The sequence below is a fragment of the Gorilla gorilla genome, chromosome 11 (genome assembly GCF_029281585.2).
Source record: "Gorilla gorilla gorilla isolate KB3781 chromosome 11, NHGRI_mGorGor1-v2.1_pri, whole genome shotgun sequence".
Lineage (NCBI taxonomy): Eukaryota > Metazoa > Chordata > Mammalia > Primates > Hominidae > Gorilla > Gorilla gorilla.
In genome coordinates this window covers 77,368,854-77,387,499 of record NC_073235.2, presented here as the reverse complement: position 1 = coordinate 77,387,499, position 18,646 = coordinate 77,368,854, and the positions used below count along the sequence as shown (strand labels likewise).

At 36.8% G+C, this 18,646-nt stretch overlaps 1 protein-coding gene across 4 annotated transcripts in view; it reads left to right on the top strand.

The window, feature by feature from the left end:
- Positions 1-18,646, top strand: part of CHN1 (chimerin 1) — a 206,667-nt gene that overhangs the window by 83,419 nt on the left and 104,602 nt on the right. For 3 of the 4 annotated variants that reach the window (XM_055379201.2, XM_031008772.3, XM_055379198.2), the window contains exons 4-5: positions 4,216-4,247; positions 7,588-7,701. In XM_055379201.2, the coding sequence (XP_055235176.1) occupies positions 7,598-7,701 (104 nt within the window). In that variant the 5' untranslated portion in view covers positions 4,216-4,247; positions 7,588-7,597. Of the gene's footprint in view, positions 1-4,215; positions 4,248-5,330; positions 5,438-7,587; positions 7,702-18,646 lie in introns of those variants that run through there. The other variant, XM_055379202.2, reaches the window with a different exon arrangement.

Sequence of the window (18,646 nt, the reverse complement as noted above, 5' to 3'; positions counted from 1 at the left end):
AGGTTAGTTATTGCCCTATTGGTGTATATTTAAAATATTTCTTTTTTTTATGTATGTATGAGTGAATGAATGAATAAATGAATGACAGGGTCTTACTCTATCACTCAGGCTGAGAGTGCAGTGATGTGATCATGGCTCACTGCAGCCTCAACCTCCTGGGCTCAGGCAATCCTCTCATCTCAGCCTCCTGATTAGCTAGGACTACAGGCATGTGCCACCACCAAAAAAATATTTAAAAATATTTTGTAGAGATAGGGGTCTTGCTGTGTTGCCAGGCTAGACTTGAGCTTGTGGCCTCAAGCAGTTCTCCTACCTTGGTCTCTCAAAGTGCTGGGATTACAGGTATGAGCCACCATGCCTGACTAACCCATTTTAAAAATGACTATGAACAGTGCATATGAGAACATTCTTATTCATGTTTTCATGTGTACATGTGCATGTGTATCTTCCTTTAGAGTAAATACTGAGCATTTCACATTTTTAGTTGGAAAGGACACTGCTAAATGGTTCTTTTGAGTAACATTTTATCATATAATGCTATAGAAAATTAATTATCTAAGACTTAAACATTGAAATTTCATCTTCGTAAGCAAAGGTTTATTCTCAAGCAGTTGCCTGACCCCACTCTGTAAGCTCTGTACTAAAACTAGAATAGCCATCATCTGTAGCTGTAGGAGCCAGCTGACATATTCTTAGTACATTGAGTTTTATAAGCAGAGAAATTATTATGGAACAAGGCCAGATCAGGTGGAACTTACCTCGGGAAGATAATAAATAACCTGACTACAACCCCACAGATTACAGAAGATTCATGAGGGATAAAGTATTATTTAAGTATATGATATGGTTTGGCTGTGTCCTCACCCAAATGTTATCTTGAATTGTGGTTCCCATAATTCCCATGTGTTGGGCGAGGGACCCAGTGGGAGGTAATTGAATCATGGGAGCAGTTACCTTCATGGAGTTCTCGTGATAGTGAGTGAGTTCTCACAAGATCTGATGGTTTTATAAGGGGCTTTTCCCTCTTTTGCTTGGCACTTCTCCTTGCTACTGCCATATGAAGAAGGACCTGTTTGCTTCCCCTTCTGCCATAATTGTAAGTTTCCTGAAACCTCCCCAGCCATGCGGAACTGTGAGTTAATTAAACCTCTTTCCTTTATAAATTACCCAGTTTCATCACGTATGCCTTTATTAACAGTGTGAGGATGGACTAATACAGTATAATTTTAATGAAAAGTTAAAATCATGACTCTCCTATAGATATGAAAATGAACACATGTTAAAAATTTATTTTACTCATAAAATATGAGAGAACTAGGCAGATGTTATAATCGGTTGAAAGGAAAACTCCAAAAACTCTTACATGGAGTCAAGGAATATTGAGATGAATTGCACATGGAGACAAAACTAGTTTTTCCACTCGGAGAGAGGGTAGGGAAAAAGTCAGTTCAACCGCCAATATGCAGGAAAAAATGTATCTATTAGTTACCTACAACTTAGGCAGTACCAAAATAGCTCAGACAAAAGGCACTGGCCTAGAATCTGATAAGCCAGTAGGGTATGCTATAGATTAGGTGTCCCCAATCCCCAGGCCATGGACCAGTACCACTCTGTGGCCTGTTAGGAACCAGGCTGCACAGCAAGAGGTGAATGGTAGGTGAGCCAGCGAAGCTTCAATTACAGCTGCTCCCCATTGCCCACATTATTGCCTGAGCTCCGCCTCCTCTCAGATCAGCGGCCATATTAGACTCATGGGAACGCGAACCCTATTGTGAACTGCACATGCAAGGGACCTAGGTTGCATGCCCCTTATGAGAATCCAATGCTTGATGATCTGTCACTGTCTCCCATCACCCCCAGATGGGGCCGTCTAGTTGCAGGAAAACAAGCTCAGGGCTCCTACTGATTCTACATTACGGTGAGTATATAATAATAATAGAAATAAAGTGCACAGTAAGTGCAATGTGCTTGAATCATCCTGAAACCATACCCCCGCTCCTGCCCTGGTCCATGGAAAAATTGTCTTCCACAAAACCAGTCCCTGGTGCCAAAAATGTTGGGGATCACTGCTATAGATGATGCATAATTTTTTATTGAAGCACAAAAGTTTTTCTATGCTGTGAGTAACTATATCAAGTTTGCTGAAAACAGTATCAGACTTGATATTGGCACTCAAGCTGTATGCAGAACTAAGGGAGAAGATCACTGAAAAGATAGGCTTTGAGTTGCTTTGGGAACTGCCATATTTAACCAAATTCAAATGAGTCAGTGTCAAATAGACAGAGGGCTTGTTCCCTTTTTGCCATTTTTGAGTAAGAATCCTGATTGTGCCTTGAGCCCCACCACTTGAACAAGTAACCTTGAATAAGTTATGTAATCTCTCCGATGCTCAGTTTCTCCACTATCATGATTCTGCAATCTCACTAGTTGGTGTACACCCAAAGGAAATGAAATTAATATGTTGATGAAATATCTGCCCTCCCATGTTCCTTGCAGCATTATTCATAGTATTCAAGATATGGAACCAACCTAAGTGTTCATCAGTGAATGAATGGATAAAAAAAAGTGGTGTATATATACATAATGGAATACTGTATATTCCATTTCAGTATACAGTGGAATACTGTTTATTTCAAATTGAATACCAAAGGAAGTCCTGTCATTTGCAACAACACGGATGAACTTAGAGGACCTTATGTTAAGTGAAACAAAGCAGGCCCAGAAAGACAAATACTGCATGATCTCACTTGTGGAATCTAAACATGTTGAATTCGTAGTAGCAAGAAGTAGAATAGTGGTTATCGGGGCAGAGGGAAGGAGAAGGAAAGAACGTGGTTGGGGTGGGAATTCAGGAGATATTGGTTAAAGGATACAAAATTTCATTTAGGTTGGAGGAATATGTTCAAAAGAGCTGTTGTACAACTTGGTGACTGTAGTTAATAACAATGTATTATATACTTGAAAATTGCTGAGGGTAAATTTTATGTGTTCTAACCACAAAAAAAAAGTATGTGAAGTAATGTGTGTGATAATTAGCTTATTTTAGCCATTCCACAATATATACAAATATCAAAACATCATGCCATATACCATAATACATTCACACACCCCTTTTATTTGTTAATTATAAGTACATTTGAAAGAAAAGGTGAATTTTGCCCAGAAAAAATAAATAAAATGAGGATGATAATACTGTTTCATAAAGACAAAGTAGAATAATTCCTATCTTATTTTGAGGATTCAGTGATCTTTAAATGTAACTAAAACACATAGTAAATAGCAAGAGCTCAATAACGTAGTACATGGTGTCATCAAAGTACCTACTAGGGAAAAGCTTTTTTGCTGTTCCTATGTTTTTGTAGTCGGAGTTGGCATCTTGTCATTCAGGACTCACTTTAAATGTCGTCTCAGAGAGAGCTTTGCTAACCACCCAGCTTAATAAGTACCTCAGCTTAATAAGTACCTCACTAGTCTTCCCTTTTGTTACCCACTCCTATTTTCATTATAGTATTTACTCTTACTTTCTATTTTCTTTTTTAAGCTTCTTTATTGTCTGTCTGTCACTATTAGCATGTAAGTTCCAAAAGAATTTTGGTCTTATACAGTAATGTGTCCCTGCAGGTAGAACAATGCCTGTCACATATTTGCTGTTCAGTGAGTGTATTTTGAAGGCTGTCTATCTTCCTGTGAAAATTCCTGGGCATTTATCTTGCTGGGGCTTTTCTTAGCTATAGCCAACACACATGCCCTGATAAGCTGTGGTGAGGGAAGAGATGATGGGACAACAGAAGGGTAAGAGTATATGGAAATGCTAACAGAATGGAGAGTCTGGAGCAAGAAGGAGAGGAATAGCAGGGGAGGATGGGGGAGAAAGCTGCAATTGAGTGTGTCACAATTGTGGCTGTATGTTTTGGGGTGTTGTATTTTACTCTTGAATAAAGTGAAATTTTTTTCAGCTCGTTAAATTCTAGAAACTAAAGATAGTTTAGTCCAACTACATACACAGCATTTTATAAATAAGAAATAGGTCTGGAGAGATGAAGTGACCAGTCCAAATGGCACAGGTAACCTGCTGGTAGAACTGGGACTCCATACTCTGTTATTTGAATTCTTTTTTTAATATATGCTTTACTTTGTCACATGCACAAAATGTTGAGTTATGTTCTGCACATTTGCATTTTTACAAATATGCCTGTTTTTTTGCTTTCCCAATAGGTGGAAAACAGACCAAAGTATTATGGAAGAGAGTAAGTATGGATTATTAGAAAACATTTTATAGATTGGCATATGTAAGACAGACAGGGTAAATGGATGCTTTTAAATGAAAGCAAGATGAAGTATTCAAGTTTGGTGGAGTTGCATTTATTTCTTAAAAATTTCAAATGTGATCTAATTGGTGAACAATATAGACAATAAAGACAAGTATAAATAAGAAAATAGCATGGGAAAATGTACATGCAATAATGTTAAGGATGCAAACCATGCAAGTAAGTAATCTTAGATGTATATGAGGAAAATGTACATATTTGTGTTTTTGTGTACATATAAGGCATATAGATACGTATATACACACACGTATGTACAGTGGGATGTGGGTGATTCTATATATTTTTATTTTTCAGATTTTCTTAAATAGTATGTATTATCTTTATTATGAGAAAAATATAATAATTCATGCTACTCAGAAACAACTAATGTTAACAATTTGAAGTATTACTATCTGAAGAAATGTTTTCCTAATGGATTTGAACCAAATTGAGATATTATACATATCATTTTATAGCCTGATTGTTCCATTTAAAATTGACAATGAGCATTTTTCTGTTTTGTGAAAAATGCAATGATTTTTAAAGTCCTTAATTTTTCAGGTTATTGAAAAACAGAAATGTAGCACTTTGGGGAAAAGAATAAAAATCATTCATAATCTCATCATTCCTCAAAATTGTTTGTTTTTTATGACTGGAGATCATATCAGATAAAAGTATACATTATAAATATTTTTAAATTATTTAAAATTCTTTATGTTTTCAAGACTTAGAAATGGATTACAGATGCACACCTATGAGTTGAGGAAAGGGTGATTTCAAAGTTAAGGTTGTATTGTAATTTATATAGTCATTCTTCTTTTGGTATAATAGGTTGCTTTTAAACTATTGGAAGTAACACCATATGAAACATCTCAGTACGTGGGGTCTTGGGGGTTAGAAATTTTTGATCAACTTGTGCAAATAATTTTAAAATTCTTTAAATATATTGTCAAGTTTTGTTTCAGAATTTGTTTTCTTTAGTTTGATTTTCTTTTAAGTTAATTGAATTTTTTTTTTTTTAAGATGGAGTTTCGCTTTTGTCGCCCAGGCTGGAGTGCAATGGTGCGATCTCGGTTCACTATAACCTCCACCTCCCGGGTTCAAGCGATTCTCCTGCCTCAGCCTCCCAGGTAACTGGGATTACAGGTGCCCGCCACTATGCCTCATTAATTTTTTGTATTTTTAGGACAGACAGGGTTTCACCATGTTGGTCAGGCTGGTCTTGAACTCTTGACCTCAGGTGATCCACCCGTCTCAGCTTCCCAAAGTGTTGGGATTATAGGCGTGAGCCACCGCACCCGGCCTGCAATGAGGTTTTAAAAATTATAAAACCTCCTGGGTTCAGGCAGTTGTCCCACCTCAGCCTCCCGAGTAGCTGGGACTACAGGCAACTGCCACCACACCCAGCTAATTTTTTGTGTTTTTAGTGGAGACAGGGTTTCACCATGTTGGCCAGGCTAGTCTCTAACTCCTGACCTCAGTTGATCCACCCACCTCGGCTTTCCAAAGTGCTGGGATTACAGGCGTGAGCTACTGCGCCCAGCCAGTTAATTGAATTTTTAAACAGATTGATAACTATATTTTACCAACTGTATTATTTGATATTATGTAAAGTTAAAATATATACCAACGTGCTAAATAGCAAGGGATAGGTTACCATCTCCTTGCCTGCAGCAGATTCAGAGCATTAGCCTTTGGACCTAGTTCTCAAAGATTGGGAAATTTATGGAGATAAGAAATTCAGGAGCCCATTGTAAACCTAGCTGTCATGATTTGAACATGCCTACTGTGAACCGTTTGAAGACTTAAATTGAGAGACTGAACCATCCCTATCAGGAAAAACTCCAGAAAATTTTCTCTTGCCCCTAGTAATGTTCCTGAATTATTAAGGTGCCATTTCAACGCCTTTTAAATGTATCATTCCAAATTCAAGTGACTATTGTTTCTTTAGTACCAGTAAAAGCTGCAAAATTTCTTTTGAGCAATGAGTCATTGCAGTTATTGTAGGGGAGGAAAGACTTTCCCTCTACCCTCCTATGTTTGAGAGCTGGATCTATGAAATAAACAAACAATAGGCAGATTAACAGGAGAGAAGGTATACAAATTTATTAATTTTTAATACTACTTGCACAGGGGCATCACAGAAAAAAATAAAGTGAATCCCACTCCAAAAAGTGAGATTTGAGAGTTTGTATACCATCGTAACAGGGGAATGGGAGGGAAGTTTCTGGCCATTTACGGGAAGGTAAATGATAGTTTGTGACAGAGTTTGTACGAGTGTGTTGTCGACTTTTAGTCTTCTCTCCTCCATAAGAGTCAGTCTTCCCTGGTTGCTGAAACTCATGGGAGGACATTGGTAACAGTTGAGTTCCTTTTGGATGATCTATCTTTAGGTAGATAGGGAGAGTCAGAGAAAGCCTGTGTCTGCATTTGATGTTTTTGAAGTGTCTTTAGCTCAAAATACTCGATACAGCACAGTGGCATATTTTGGGATGACATGTCCTGAATTCCTTCATTATCTTTGAGTTATAGAAGGACATATAGGTTCTTTGTAAATTGTAAATCGCTATAAAAATGTAAGATGGCTTTTTATTTTTAATATGTGTCACAACTGACATTTTTTTCAGTGTTTTATGCCAGATTGTTATAGGTTCATCTGTGTTTGTGTAAAGAGCATGTTATTTGTGTTTATTTTTTCTCTGTTTTTCTATGTTAATCAAAGATAAGGTTTTAGCAGGGAATGAAAACAAGTATTATAGTTGTTTGCTTTGGGCTTGAGTGTTCAGAAATGCAGATTATGCACATTATTGGGCAATCATGCCAATTAAGGACAACCCAGGGTCCTGGAAAATTGCCAACATAGACTCAGCCAAAATTTTGGAGCAGTGCTACTAATGGGAAGAAAGGAAAATAGGATACATTTCTGTGTTTTTTTTTCTTTTCTTTAGCAAGCCATATGGTTAAATGGATATGTAAGAAAGGAATTGTCCTCTTGAGAGAGGTGGTTGATCTTCCCTTAGATGGATGTGAATTTTGATTCCATGGTTGTTAACTGGATTGGGTAGTACTTTGGTGCTGTTATTATCACCACAGAGAAGCTGGCTGGGGGCCAGGTCCAGAGAAACACAAGCATAGTTAAACCCAAGTGCTTCCCTTCCATTATGTGGCAGTACTTTGTCTTGAAAACAACAGGAGAAGGTGGTGGTGGTGGGACGTTGTTTTATCTTGTTTTATTGAAAAATGTAGAAAGCACAGTTTCTGAATAGACTTTGTTTCTTAGGTTTCATGGCATGATCTCCAGAGAAGCAGCCGACCAGCTCTTGATTGTGGCTGAGGGGAGCTACCTCATCCGGGAGAGCCAGCGGCAGCCAGGGACCTACACTTTGGCTTTAAGGTTGGTCATGGGCCTGCAATTACTACTGTGCTTTATTTAAAACTCTCTTAATATAGGGCTTTAAATTTTAAAAGCATCCAGCATGTAATTGAATTGGTTCTTGTTTTCTTGGGATCTAATTACCATTTTAATAGCTTTGAGACCCTTTAAAAATTCCTTGTGAATGGTAACACTCAGTAATTAAGAATAGAAAAACTTTTTTTTTTTTTTTTAATGGAATCTCGCTGTGTTGCCAGGCTGGAGTGCAGTGGCACGATCTCGGCTCACTGCAACCCCTCCGCTTCCGGGTTCAAGATATTCTCCTGCCTCAGCCTCCCGAGTAGCTGGGATTACAGACGTGTGCCACTACACCCAGCTAATTTTTGCATTTTTAGTAGAGACGGGGTTTCACCATGTTGGCCAGGATGGTCTCGATCTCTTGACTTCGTGTCACCCACTTTGGCCTCCCAAAGTGCTGGGATTATAGGCGTGAACCACCACACCCGGCCTGAAAAACTTTTAAAGCATTTTGCGGTAGCTGCTTCCTTCCATTCCATCTTACCCCTTCTTTCCTGTTTGTCTAGCTTGTCGGCTTCCGTCAATTTCTTGAATAAGGAAAGAGATCAAGAGAAAAGATCTTCATAACTCATAAAGCTAAAGTCAGTGCCATTTCTCTTAGGTTGCCTTTTGGTTGGAACAGTTTTTCTTGGGAGCTCTTGGCTCTTCCCTATCAGCTGAGCTTCACTTAGTGTTTTGGCTTACAGTACAGTGCCCAGAAACAAATACTCCTGCTAACCCTGCAATAATAACCCAACTTGTAAGAACAATAATACAAGAGCATACTTATCCATTGGACTTACCTTATGCCAGGCCTCTAACCTCATTTAATCCTTGCAACAACTCTATGTATTGTTATTACCCCCATTTTACAGATGAGGAAACAGAAGACCTGGATGGAGATTGAGTAACTTGATGAAGGTCACACATTTAATAACTTGTGCTGCTGCTATTTGAACCCAGATTGTCTGACTTCGGAGTCTTTGCTCTTAATCATTCTACATTGCTGCCTCACCAAAGGCTTGGAATATTTATCCGTTGTCTTGTTCATCCCTTTATTTGTTCATTCATATATACATTCATCTATTTGGAAAATACTTAAAAGCAGAGACTTCTGAAGACAGAGGTCAAATATATGAAATTTCTTTTGGTAGTCACAAATAGAGGATAGAAAGTTGATGTTAATGTTTAGGACTAACATGTCTAATTCCTTCTCCAATCACTTATACCTGTGTGAGCGAGCAGGGCCTGCTCTGATTCCTGTCCACAAGATTTGATATTAATCTTTCTATTAAATAGAATGATACAATTCAGTATTATTTCATACTGAATGCTGAAATAATTGAATACTTGGAGACTAGAGCTTGTCACAGGAGTTCATGGAAATTTGCTTTTTATGGTAAATTATAAAGTGTAAATTCCACTTCAATTACTTAATTATGCTGTTTTTTTAAGGTTTAAATTGTGGTATACAGGAAAAAAATTCTGGTATGGCAATTCAAATACCTATTCAATTTACCATTAATTGAATTAGAAGACTGATTTGGGGCAAATCACAGAATTTCTTGAAGTTGGTTTCTTCATCTTTCTACTCCTAACATATTATAATTCTAGAATTCTTCACCACCTTATTTCCAAATAGTCTGGTCATCTGATTATCTATGGTAAACAGCCTTGATGTAAACGGTCCAGAATAAGGAAGGAAGAAGGTGAGGTAAAATGAGAAACAGAAGCCTCTCTTTCTTTCCCCTTGGTTGCCATTTCCCCTGCATTTCTCCAGGATCACATAGAAGTTATAAAACTTTAATTTGAACTCAGTTTTTCCTAACTACAAAATTCAAGTACTTTCACCACATTACGCCACATTGCCTGTCATCTTATATCTGTCACACAGTTTTCACCAGCTGATACCAGCAAATACTTGAAGGCTAAGGATTTAGTTTGAAGAAAAGTAGCACCCAGACCTTCATATCTCTTTCTCATTCCTGCCTTCTTGCACTCTCCCATTCTACTCATGGCTTTACATTTATAATCACTTCCCATCCACTTTGGCCCAGTAAATCTTGATGGAAATGTTTCAAATTAATATCTCTGGGGTAACTTACAGTCTTTCTTTTGTTACTGAAAATTGCCATAAAATCATTACTTGGAAAAGAAATAATAGTGAGTAAAAAGGGGCTGTAATGATCATAGATAGAGGAATTTTACTCACAATATACATTGAGTAATTTATGTGCCCAAATATGATTGACATTTTCCTTGTTTTAAACTTGATGTATGGCTAGGAAGTGTTAAGCAAAGTCTGAAATAGAAGTTGCATTGATATATGTATTATTCTTATCTGATACTCCCATTTCAACTGATGATTCTCCCAGTTCACATCAATTTGTTTTTAACATACACGTAATCCATTAAGGGGTAGCCAGTTTGTCTGTTTTATACCGATCAGTGTTATTTATGCATTTACTGTGTCAACTAGGGGCTCTAAAATTAGGAATAAGTCCTTGAACTTGATTCCTCATAGGCATCTCAATCTCAGTATATCTCAAACTGAACTCAACACTTTTCTCCCAAATGTGCTGTGATATCTATATTTCCTTTATTAGCTGGTCACATTATTATTCAGTCAATTCCATAAGACAGAAACTAAGAAATTATTTTCAGTTTTTCTTTTAGGTGTATTTTATTGTATTTGTAAGGCCTGGCACTATTCATCCAGAGGCTCCTACCTTACATTATACTACACACTATACTTCGTATCGAATACATATTTTCTGCTGTGAAAATTGTGTAAGGATTTTATGTAAATTGCTTTTGAAATTAACTTTAGTTTTATAATTTTCTTTTTTTGTGCTTTGGAGCCATACCTTTCTTTTCATATTTCATATTTTTTATATTTCCGTATTTTTCACTTTTCTTGGACCCTGGCAAGCCCTGGGTACTGTACCTGTATGATAATGATTAAGAGGACTTTTTCTTTGTTGCTCATCTCACACAGCTGAAACCAACGATCTTATTTCTTAAGTATTTCTCAAAATTACCTCTCCTTTTCAACTCTAAGCCACTTTATGGACTAGTTAAGTAACTGCCTAAGAAATGTCTGTGTGTCCAGCCTTATCCTTCCCAGTACTATAAATGATCTGCCTGAAAATCTGATGGTGTGATCAGCAAGGTTGTAAGGTTTAAGTAGGGCATAGAGTTTCAAAGAACACACCTCCCTCACGCATTGGCATCTCTCCTGCACTTAAAGGAGACTAGCCCTCCACTGAGGATCCTAATGAATGCTATGAGGTGCTGTTTAGGGGAGTGTGTATTGTTGTGTGCTGTCACACTACCAACTTTCTGCAGTCAGAAAAGAAGTTTTCACCATGTGGCATGACAGGTTTTCTATGGGTGAGATATTTTTTGCTCTTCATTTGCATCTTCTTCCATGCCCCATCTCAGCCTAAAATTTAGGCTGACCTAAAGTCAGTTTGGAAAACATTTCAAATCAAATTTCTAAAATATTATAGGCAAAAGAACATTAATCAAAACATATTTTACAAAACTCTTTGACACCTGCCCTCACATAAAACTGTCTTTGGAACTCACACCTGGTTTTCTTACTACAGTATTTACTAAAGCTAGAATTAGATATACAACTTTAGTAAGAGGTTGACCAGAGCTAAAATATTTGAAAAATTATGGGTTGATCTGCCTAACAAAGAAACTGCTTTCTAAGTACAGCCTGTACTTGGCTGTAGTTAACTATCTAACTGGTATACACGTTCCCTCCCTTCCTCCAACCTTCTTCCTTCACTTACAACAAGAAAAGAAAACCAGATTTTGTGTGGTCATTCATTCTTCCTTCCACAGCCTTACCTTCCAGAAGAAGCTGACCCATTTCCCTGTTCTAGGAGCAGATGCTAGGTTAGACAAGCAATCAGTACATGCATTTCCCCGAGATGTTACTGGTTCAAGAATGGGAAAGGCAGACTCATGTTAGCCCTATCAACCTGAAGGAAAGGATGCATACTGCAAGAGACAAGAGAGGTTCCCTTACACTCTCCTGCTGGGCATAAACAAGAAATCTTACAATTCTGATTGCACTGGCAGCCATCTTTTGACGCAAGGAAAACCAGCCTTAGACTGAAGCTGAGGCTGTGACTAGCCATGAATACAAACAGAAAGATCACAAGTCCTTCATAACATCACTAGAATACTGACCATCCATGCTATTATTACATTTCTGAACTTAGTATGTGGGATATTACTTTAAATAACTTATGTCTAAGTGAGTAGAGTTTGCTTGTTTTGAATGTCAGGTAATACTTGTGGCTGAAAGCATCTCAATGGATAAAGAATATGATTCTTGAAAGTGGGATGCTGCTAATAACAGAATTTTAAAGGGTCCCTTTTGCGATATACTGGGATTATTATCCCTGTTTTATAAATAGGAAACTAAAGCTTGAAAAGGTTAAATATACAAAATAAGGCAGGAAACTAGAACTCAGGTTTGTCTAATTCTAAAGTCTATACTACAACTTCATTTCCAAAGTTCTAACAGTGAGAATGGGTAACTGCAATTATTTTCTGAGAGTTTTCTTTTTAAATCTTAATTCCTTATTCTCTCTGATTTTCCTCTATTCTTTCAATCTATACATTACATAGAAAGTGTTCCTGTTTAAGTTGTTAACATTTTAAATGTTTCTTTTTCCAGTTTTCTTCTGTAGTTTTAGTGAAATACATACAATGTTTATTTTTCTTAGTAAAAGTGAACAAATTTAGCAGGTTGTCATTGTGAAAAAGAAGTATTTTATGTCAAAGGGAACCAACATTGACAGAGAGCCCACTAATAAGTCAAAGTTAATGCATAACTTTAGTCTTATGCCATATTAAATGTCCAACGTTGATAAAGAATTGTTTTTTTTTTTTTAATTTCCAAGAAAACTCTTGGACAGAGTCTAAACAAATGTGCTCTGCAATACATGGATGACTTAGGAGAAATAATAGTAAGATCCTAATTTTAGGCTATAGTTCACCTATTTGCATTATTTTTGTTAAGGCAGGAAAAGTAAACAGCCATTAGGATAAAAATGGTGCATATTTGTTGAGTTAGTAAAGGCCTTTTGGCATTTACGGCAATCCCCCCAAAAATAAAATGTTTAGATAAAAATAGCAAGAAAAAAATTAGTTCTGAATGGGTTATGATTGCATTTATACCCATAAATTGTTTGGGTTTTTATCCAGGACAGTGGTGACAATGAGAAAGTAGATATCAGATATTTAAAAGATCATTTCATATATTCACTCATATTAGCTCTCCACAAGGTTTTTCACCTTCTTAAATTTCACTATTTCCAAAAATCAAATGAAAATTCTGGAACTAAATAACATAGTATTTGACATTAAAAACTCAACGAATGGGTCTAACAGCAGATCAGAAACAGCGGAAGTCAGGAATAGTAAACCAGAAAAATGGCCCATAGAAAATGTCCAAACTCAACCTAGTATTTTTTTCTTTTAGTGAGAAAAACTAGAGTGTCTTATAAAACATATCTTTTAAATAATTAGTTCTAAAAATGATGAAAGCCATGTGTTTTCAATCAAACCTCTTAAATTATTTTAGGTTACTTGTAACTGATATTCGCCATATCTCATTAAACTACAACAAGTACAAATGTTGTCAAAATCAGCATACAGAAAATCCGAGAATCACTTTGAAACACTTCATGAGTCATAACCAAGTGCCTGGCTAGCATCTTCTTTTCAACTACACACTCTGAACACGCAAATGTCTGTCTATATGCTTCCCTTGTGTGACAAACTTTCACTGAGTAAAAATCATTTTTCCTGAGTCAAGAGATGGAGCATAGGTAGAAAAGTCTAATTATATTAATAATTTTAGCATAATGAAACCCATAGATTTTTTATTAAAATCCAAAAATATTTATCCCTGGTATGTCACTAATATGTGTCAAGGCCTTTTCATGGAAATTGGAGGGGCTTGCTCTTCACTGTTAAATTGGACAATTGAAATAATTCTCCAGATTCTGAATTATTAAAAAGAGCAGCATTTATTGAGCTTCTATATCATGCCAGATACTATTCAAGTGGGTCAAGAAAGAAGACATTGAAGCTAGCTCTTAAAGGTAGACTGGCTTACCAAGTAAAAGGGTAGAATATGATGAAAAACAAGTATTTTGCGAAGAAGAAATGGTGCCGGAATGTAGAACAGCATGGAGCATTTCGTGTATGGCAGTCTGCTGAGGGACTGGGAGTATGGGAAATTTTAGCACTTAGTGTGCCAGGAGAGCCTAGAATCTCATGCTTAAGAATTTGGGCTTTATCTGTAGGAAATGGGAGTCATTGAAGGCTTTTAGTAGAAGACAATAGGGTTACATTTATGATTTAGAAAGATCATTGCTGGAGGAATTAGAATGCTGAGTGGAAAGGGTGGTAGGAACTATGTTTTACCAGAATTATTTGGATAATTAATTTAGTAAGCAGTTTTTCTTTGACTATGGAGAACTGATATTTAAAAGGGCTTCTGTATCCTTACAGATTTTAAAGGGTTCACTTTGAAGAGAACTTGTTAACTCCAAATTTGGCAACTCCAGAGACATTTCTGTTAATCTGACTCATTTTAGCTTCTCTAAATTGGGAGAAGAACAAAGTGACATGTGCAAGAGTCTTGATAATCCCCAAACCCTGTATCTGGATATTTCAGGGCATGTTTGGACATATTCCAGAGAATGCCTTATACCTAACAATACTTGGCACTTTCCCGTTGATTTTATGCTGACAATAACGTAAGAATTATTTGGAAAAATTTTAGTAATTGAGAACAAATGATAAACACTGAAAAAACATGATGTTTGGGAAAATTATATTTTCTTTTAAAAATATGTCACATTTCATAAATTCAGAAACATAAAACTTTTATCAATCTGAAAAATAAAATTTATTATACAGAATAGTATGTATAGTATCATACTACTTATATAAAATTTCGTACCTATGGGTACTTAAATAGAAAGGTGTCTAAAAGAATGATCACCAAAATGTTTGGTGTTTATCTCTTAGTGACTAACTTAAACATGATTGTTACTTCTTTGTATTTTTTGAGTTACCTGATTTTTTTTTTTACAGTGCACATGTATCATTTTACAAACAGAAAAAAAAAAAAACCAAAAGAGCTATTTTTATTTTGAGAAGAAATGAAGACATTAGTTGCAACGTTGGGTCAAAACAAAAGATAATAACTCCTAAATCTCCAAAGATTTGACACTAAACAGAATGTATCAATTTATTTAAATAATTCCTTGGAAGAAGGATTGGTCAGCCCTGGGGCAATAGAAAGAAAAGTCGTAGAGGCCTCTGTTCCATCCAAGGTCTATACGGGAGGGGAGTCTTGACCAGCATTGGCAGTGCTGTCTCTGGCATGGAGAGGAAAAAGGAGCCACATGGGTCTCTCTGCCATTAAACGTAATCAACTGAATTTTTTTTCCAGCAGTAGTTCCCAGAGCCTATGAGTATTGTTAATAACAAACTCATTTGATCATGAGACCCCCTTTTCATGGACTTTCTCAGTGGAACACACTTTGAGAAATGTTCCATTCAACATTTGATCCCTCATTTCCTCTTGCTCTGGACCTCATGCTCACCAAGCAGCCTTCTGATTAATGACTTCCCGTGTTGTCTGTCTACAGAGTGAGAAAACTTAAAATATATAGGCTGAGTGTTCAGAGCCTTTGAGTTATTATTTCTCCTTTTCAATTAACAAATTAAGATTAAATGCTGGGACTACCAGGAGGAAAAGACGGAAGAAAATCTACAAGGTTTCTTCTGTTTGGTAAATTCAGATAAACATGCACTCCCCAGTCCTCATTTTTTCCCCCCTTTTAAAAAGACACCCTTTTTTGATCAATGAACCTAAAATGACTGCTTGCTAAAGTGTTAACTTGATAGAGAAAAAAATGTTAAGGGTTAATTGCCTCACCGATTCTTTTTCTTCCTGTTTTCTCATTTTTTTTCCTGGACCAAAAAAGACTGCCTTCTATTCAAAGAGTGTTATGAAACATCTACTGAAGGCAACCAAGCACTGTTTCTGTGTATTATAAAATTGCATCTTTTTTTTTCTTACTCTGTTTGCAAGCATGGCTTTTGCATGTTCTCATATCTTACTTTTTTAAAACTGTTTCTTCAGTTATATAGCATAGCAATTCACCTATTTCAAGTGTACAGTTCAGTGGTTTTTGGTACATTCACAAAATTATGACATAATCAATTTTAGAACATTTAATCCCCCTGAAAAGAACCTCTACATCCATTTGCCCTCACTTTCTGTTTCTCCTCAGCTCTCCCAGCCCTAGGCAACCACTAATCTACTTTTGTCTCTATTGATGTAAACAACCTAGACATTTCATATAAATAGCATTATATAATATATGTTCTTTTGTGACTGCCATTTTTCCCTTAGCATAATGTTTTCAAAGTTTATCCATGTTGTAGCATGTATAAGTACTTTGTTCCTTTTTACTAATGAATAATATTAGAAAAATATTCCAGTAGTTGATGGACATTTGAGTTGTTTCTACTTTTTGGCTATTATGAATAATACTGCTGTAAATAATGTTATTATGAATAAAATTGTGTACAAGTTTTTGTATAAACATATGTTTTTATTTCTTTTGGGTATATACCTAGCAGTGAAGTTGCTGGGTCGTATTGTAACTCAAAAGTAACCTTTTGAGGAATCATGGAATGGTTTTCCAAAGTGGTTATATCATTATAGTCCCACCAGCAGTGTATGAAGTTTCCAGTTTCTTCACATCCTTTTCAACACTTGTTTTATCTCTTTGAATATAGACATCCTAGTATATGTGAAGTGCTATCTCATTAAGGATTGATTTGCACCTTACTCTTGAATGGTATTTCATTTAAAAACATTTTTATCTGGCCGGGCGCGGTGGCTCACACCTGTAATCCCAGCACTTTGGGAGGCCGAAGCGGGTAGATCACGAGGTCAGGAGATCGAGACCATCCTGGCTAACACGGTGAAACCCTGTCTCTACTAAAAAAATACAAAAAATTAGCCGGGCATGGTAGCTGTAGTCCCAGCTTCTCAGGAAGCTGAGGCAGGAGAATGGCATGAACCCGGGAGGCGGAGTTTGCAGTGAGCCTAGATTTCGCCACTGCACTCCAGCCTGGGCAACAGAGCGAGATTCCGTCTCAGAGAAAAAAAAAAAAAAAATTTTTTTATCCTCGGCATGGTTTTTATTCACTAGTATTCTGTCTATTCAAACTTCAATTCTCTCTCAAAAGTATGCATACATAGCAGTGGATTTAAAGTAGAAGGTAGAGAAAGCCAAAAAGCTGATTTCAAGATATTTTTGGCTTTTGTATTTTTAAGGCATTGTATGAAGCAAATTTTATTATTTCATTTAAGGGTAGAGTTGAGTTTCAAGTACATTTTGGGGCTAATAGAAACTTGTACATAAAGAGGATGACTGTCTCTCTAGTTATCTACTTTGCAAAGAAGAACTAGAATCTCATGTGTGTATCTGCTTTAAGGTACAGTGGAAGACATGCTAGATTCTCTTTAAGATCTGTTTTTTAGTAACTAGATACAGTCCTAGCCTATGTTGATAATGTGATTCCTTTTCTGTGAATGATTTGGAGTCATCAAATTTTTTTTAATGGACTTAACAGTTTTATAAATATAATATTAGCTAACATTTCCAAATCTTTACTCTTCCAGGCATTATGGTAAATATGTGAATTATCTTTTACATAACCCAAACTTTTTCTGGCACCCATACAAGGTGATATAATGTGTGGTACATTAAGGTAAATGCATGGGATTGATCATGGCCCAGTGTGACTGGCTCAAGGACTTCAATGTATCAGACACTCTTTGGCCTCTGAAAGGGCTGGGCAGGTTTGCTGTCTTGTAACCCGTAACCTCTGTTCTTGGCAACAGGTTGGAAAATTAAGTTTTATCTATAAAATAAGACCATGTGGTAGATACTATTTTTCCCCCATTTTACAGAAGAGAAAACCAAGGCTTAACTTGCTCAAGAACAAACAGCAATAAAACTGAGAAATATAACTTGTTTAAAAACAATATCCGGCCGGGCACGGTGGCTCATGCCTGTAATCGCAGCACTTTAGGAGGCCAAGGTGGGCAGATCACCTGAGGTTGGGAGTTTGAGACCAGCCCGACCGACATGGAGAAACCCCGTCTCTACTAAAAGTACAAAATTAGCCAGGTGTGGTGGTGCATGCCTGTAATCCCAGCTACTCGGGAGGCTGAGGCAGGAGAATCACTTGAACCCGGGAGGTGGAGGTTGTGGTGAGCCGAGATCGCACCATTGCACTCAAGCCTGGGCAACGAGTGAAACTCCATCTCAAACAAACAAACAAACAAAAAATTCAAAAACAGTCACAAAACATGCAGCACTTTATCTAAGTTGACAAGAGGTATGATACAAGAGTAAACTCTTAGTTTTTATTTTTTTAATTCATTTTTTATTATTTATTTATTTATTTATTTTTTGAGACGGAGTTTTGCTCTTGTTGCTCAGGCTGGAGTGCAATGGCACAGTCTTGTGCCACAACCTCCACCTCCCAGGTTCAAGCGATTCTCCTGCCTCAGCCTCCCGAGTAGCTGGGACTACAGGCATGCATCACCGTGCCCAGCTAATTTTGTATTTTTTAGTAGAGACGGGGTTTCTCCATGTTGGTCAGGCTGGTCTCGAACTCCCAACCACAGGTGATCCACCTGCCTCAGCCTCTGAAAGTGCCGGGATTACAAGCATGAGCCACCGTGCCCAGCCTACTCTTAGTTTTTAAATCAATGCCATTTTAGTAATTAAGATTTTAAAGTTATCAACACATTACTATTTTTATAAACAGATATACCTTT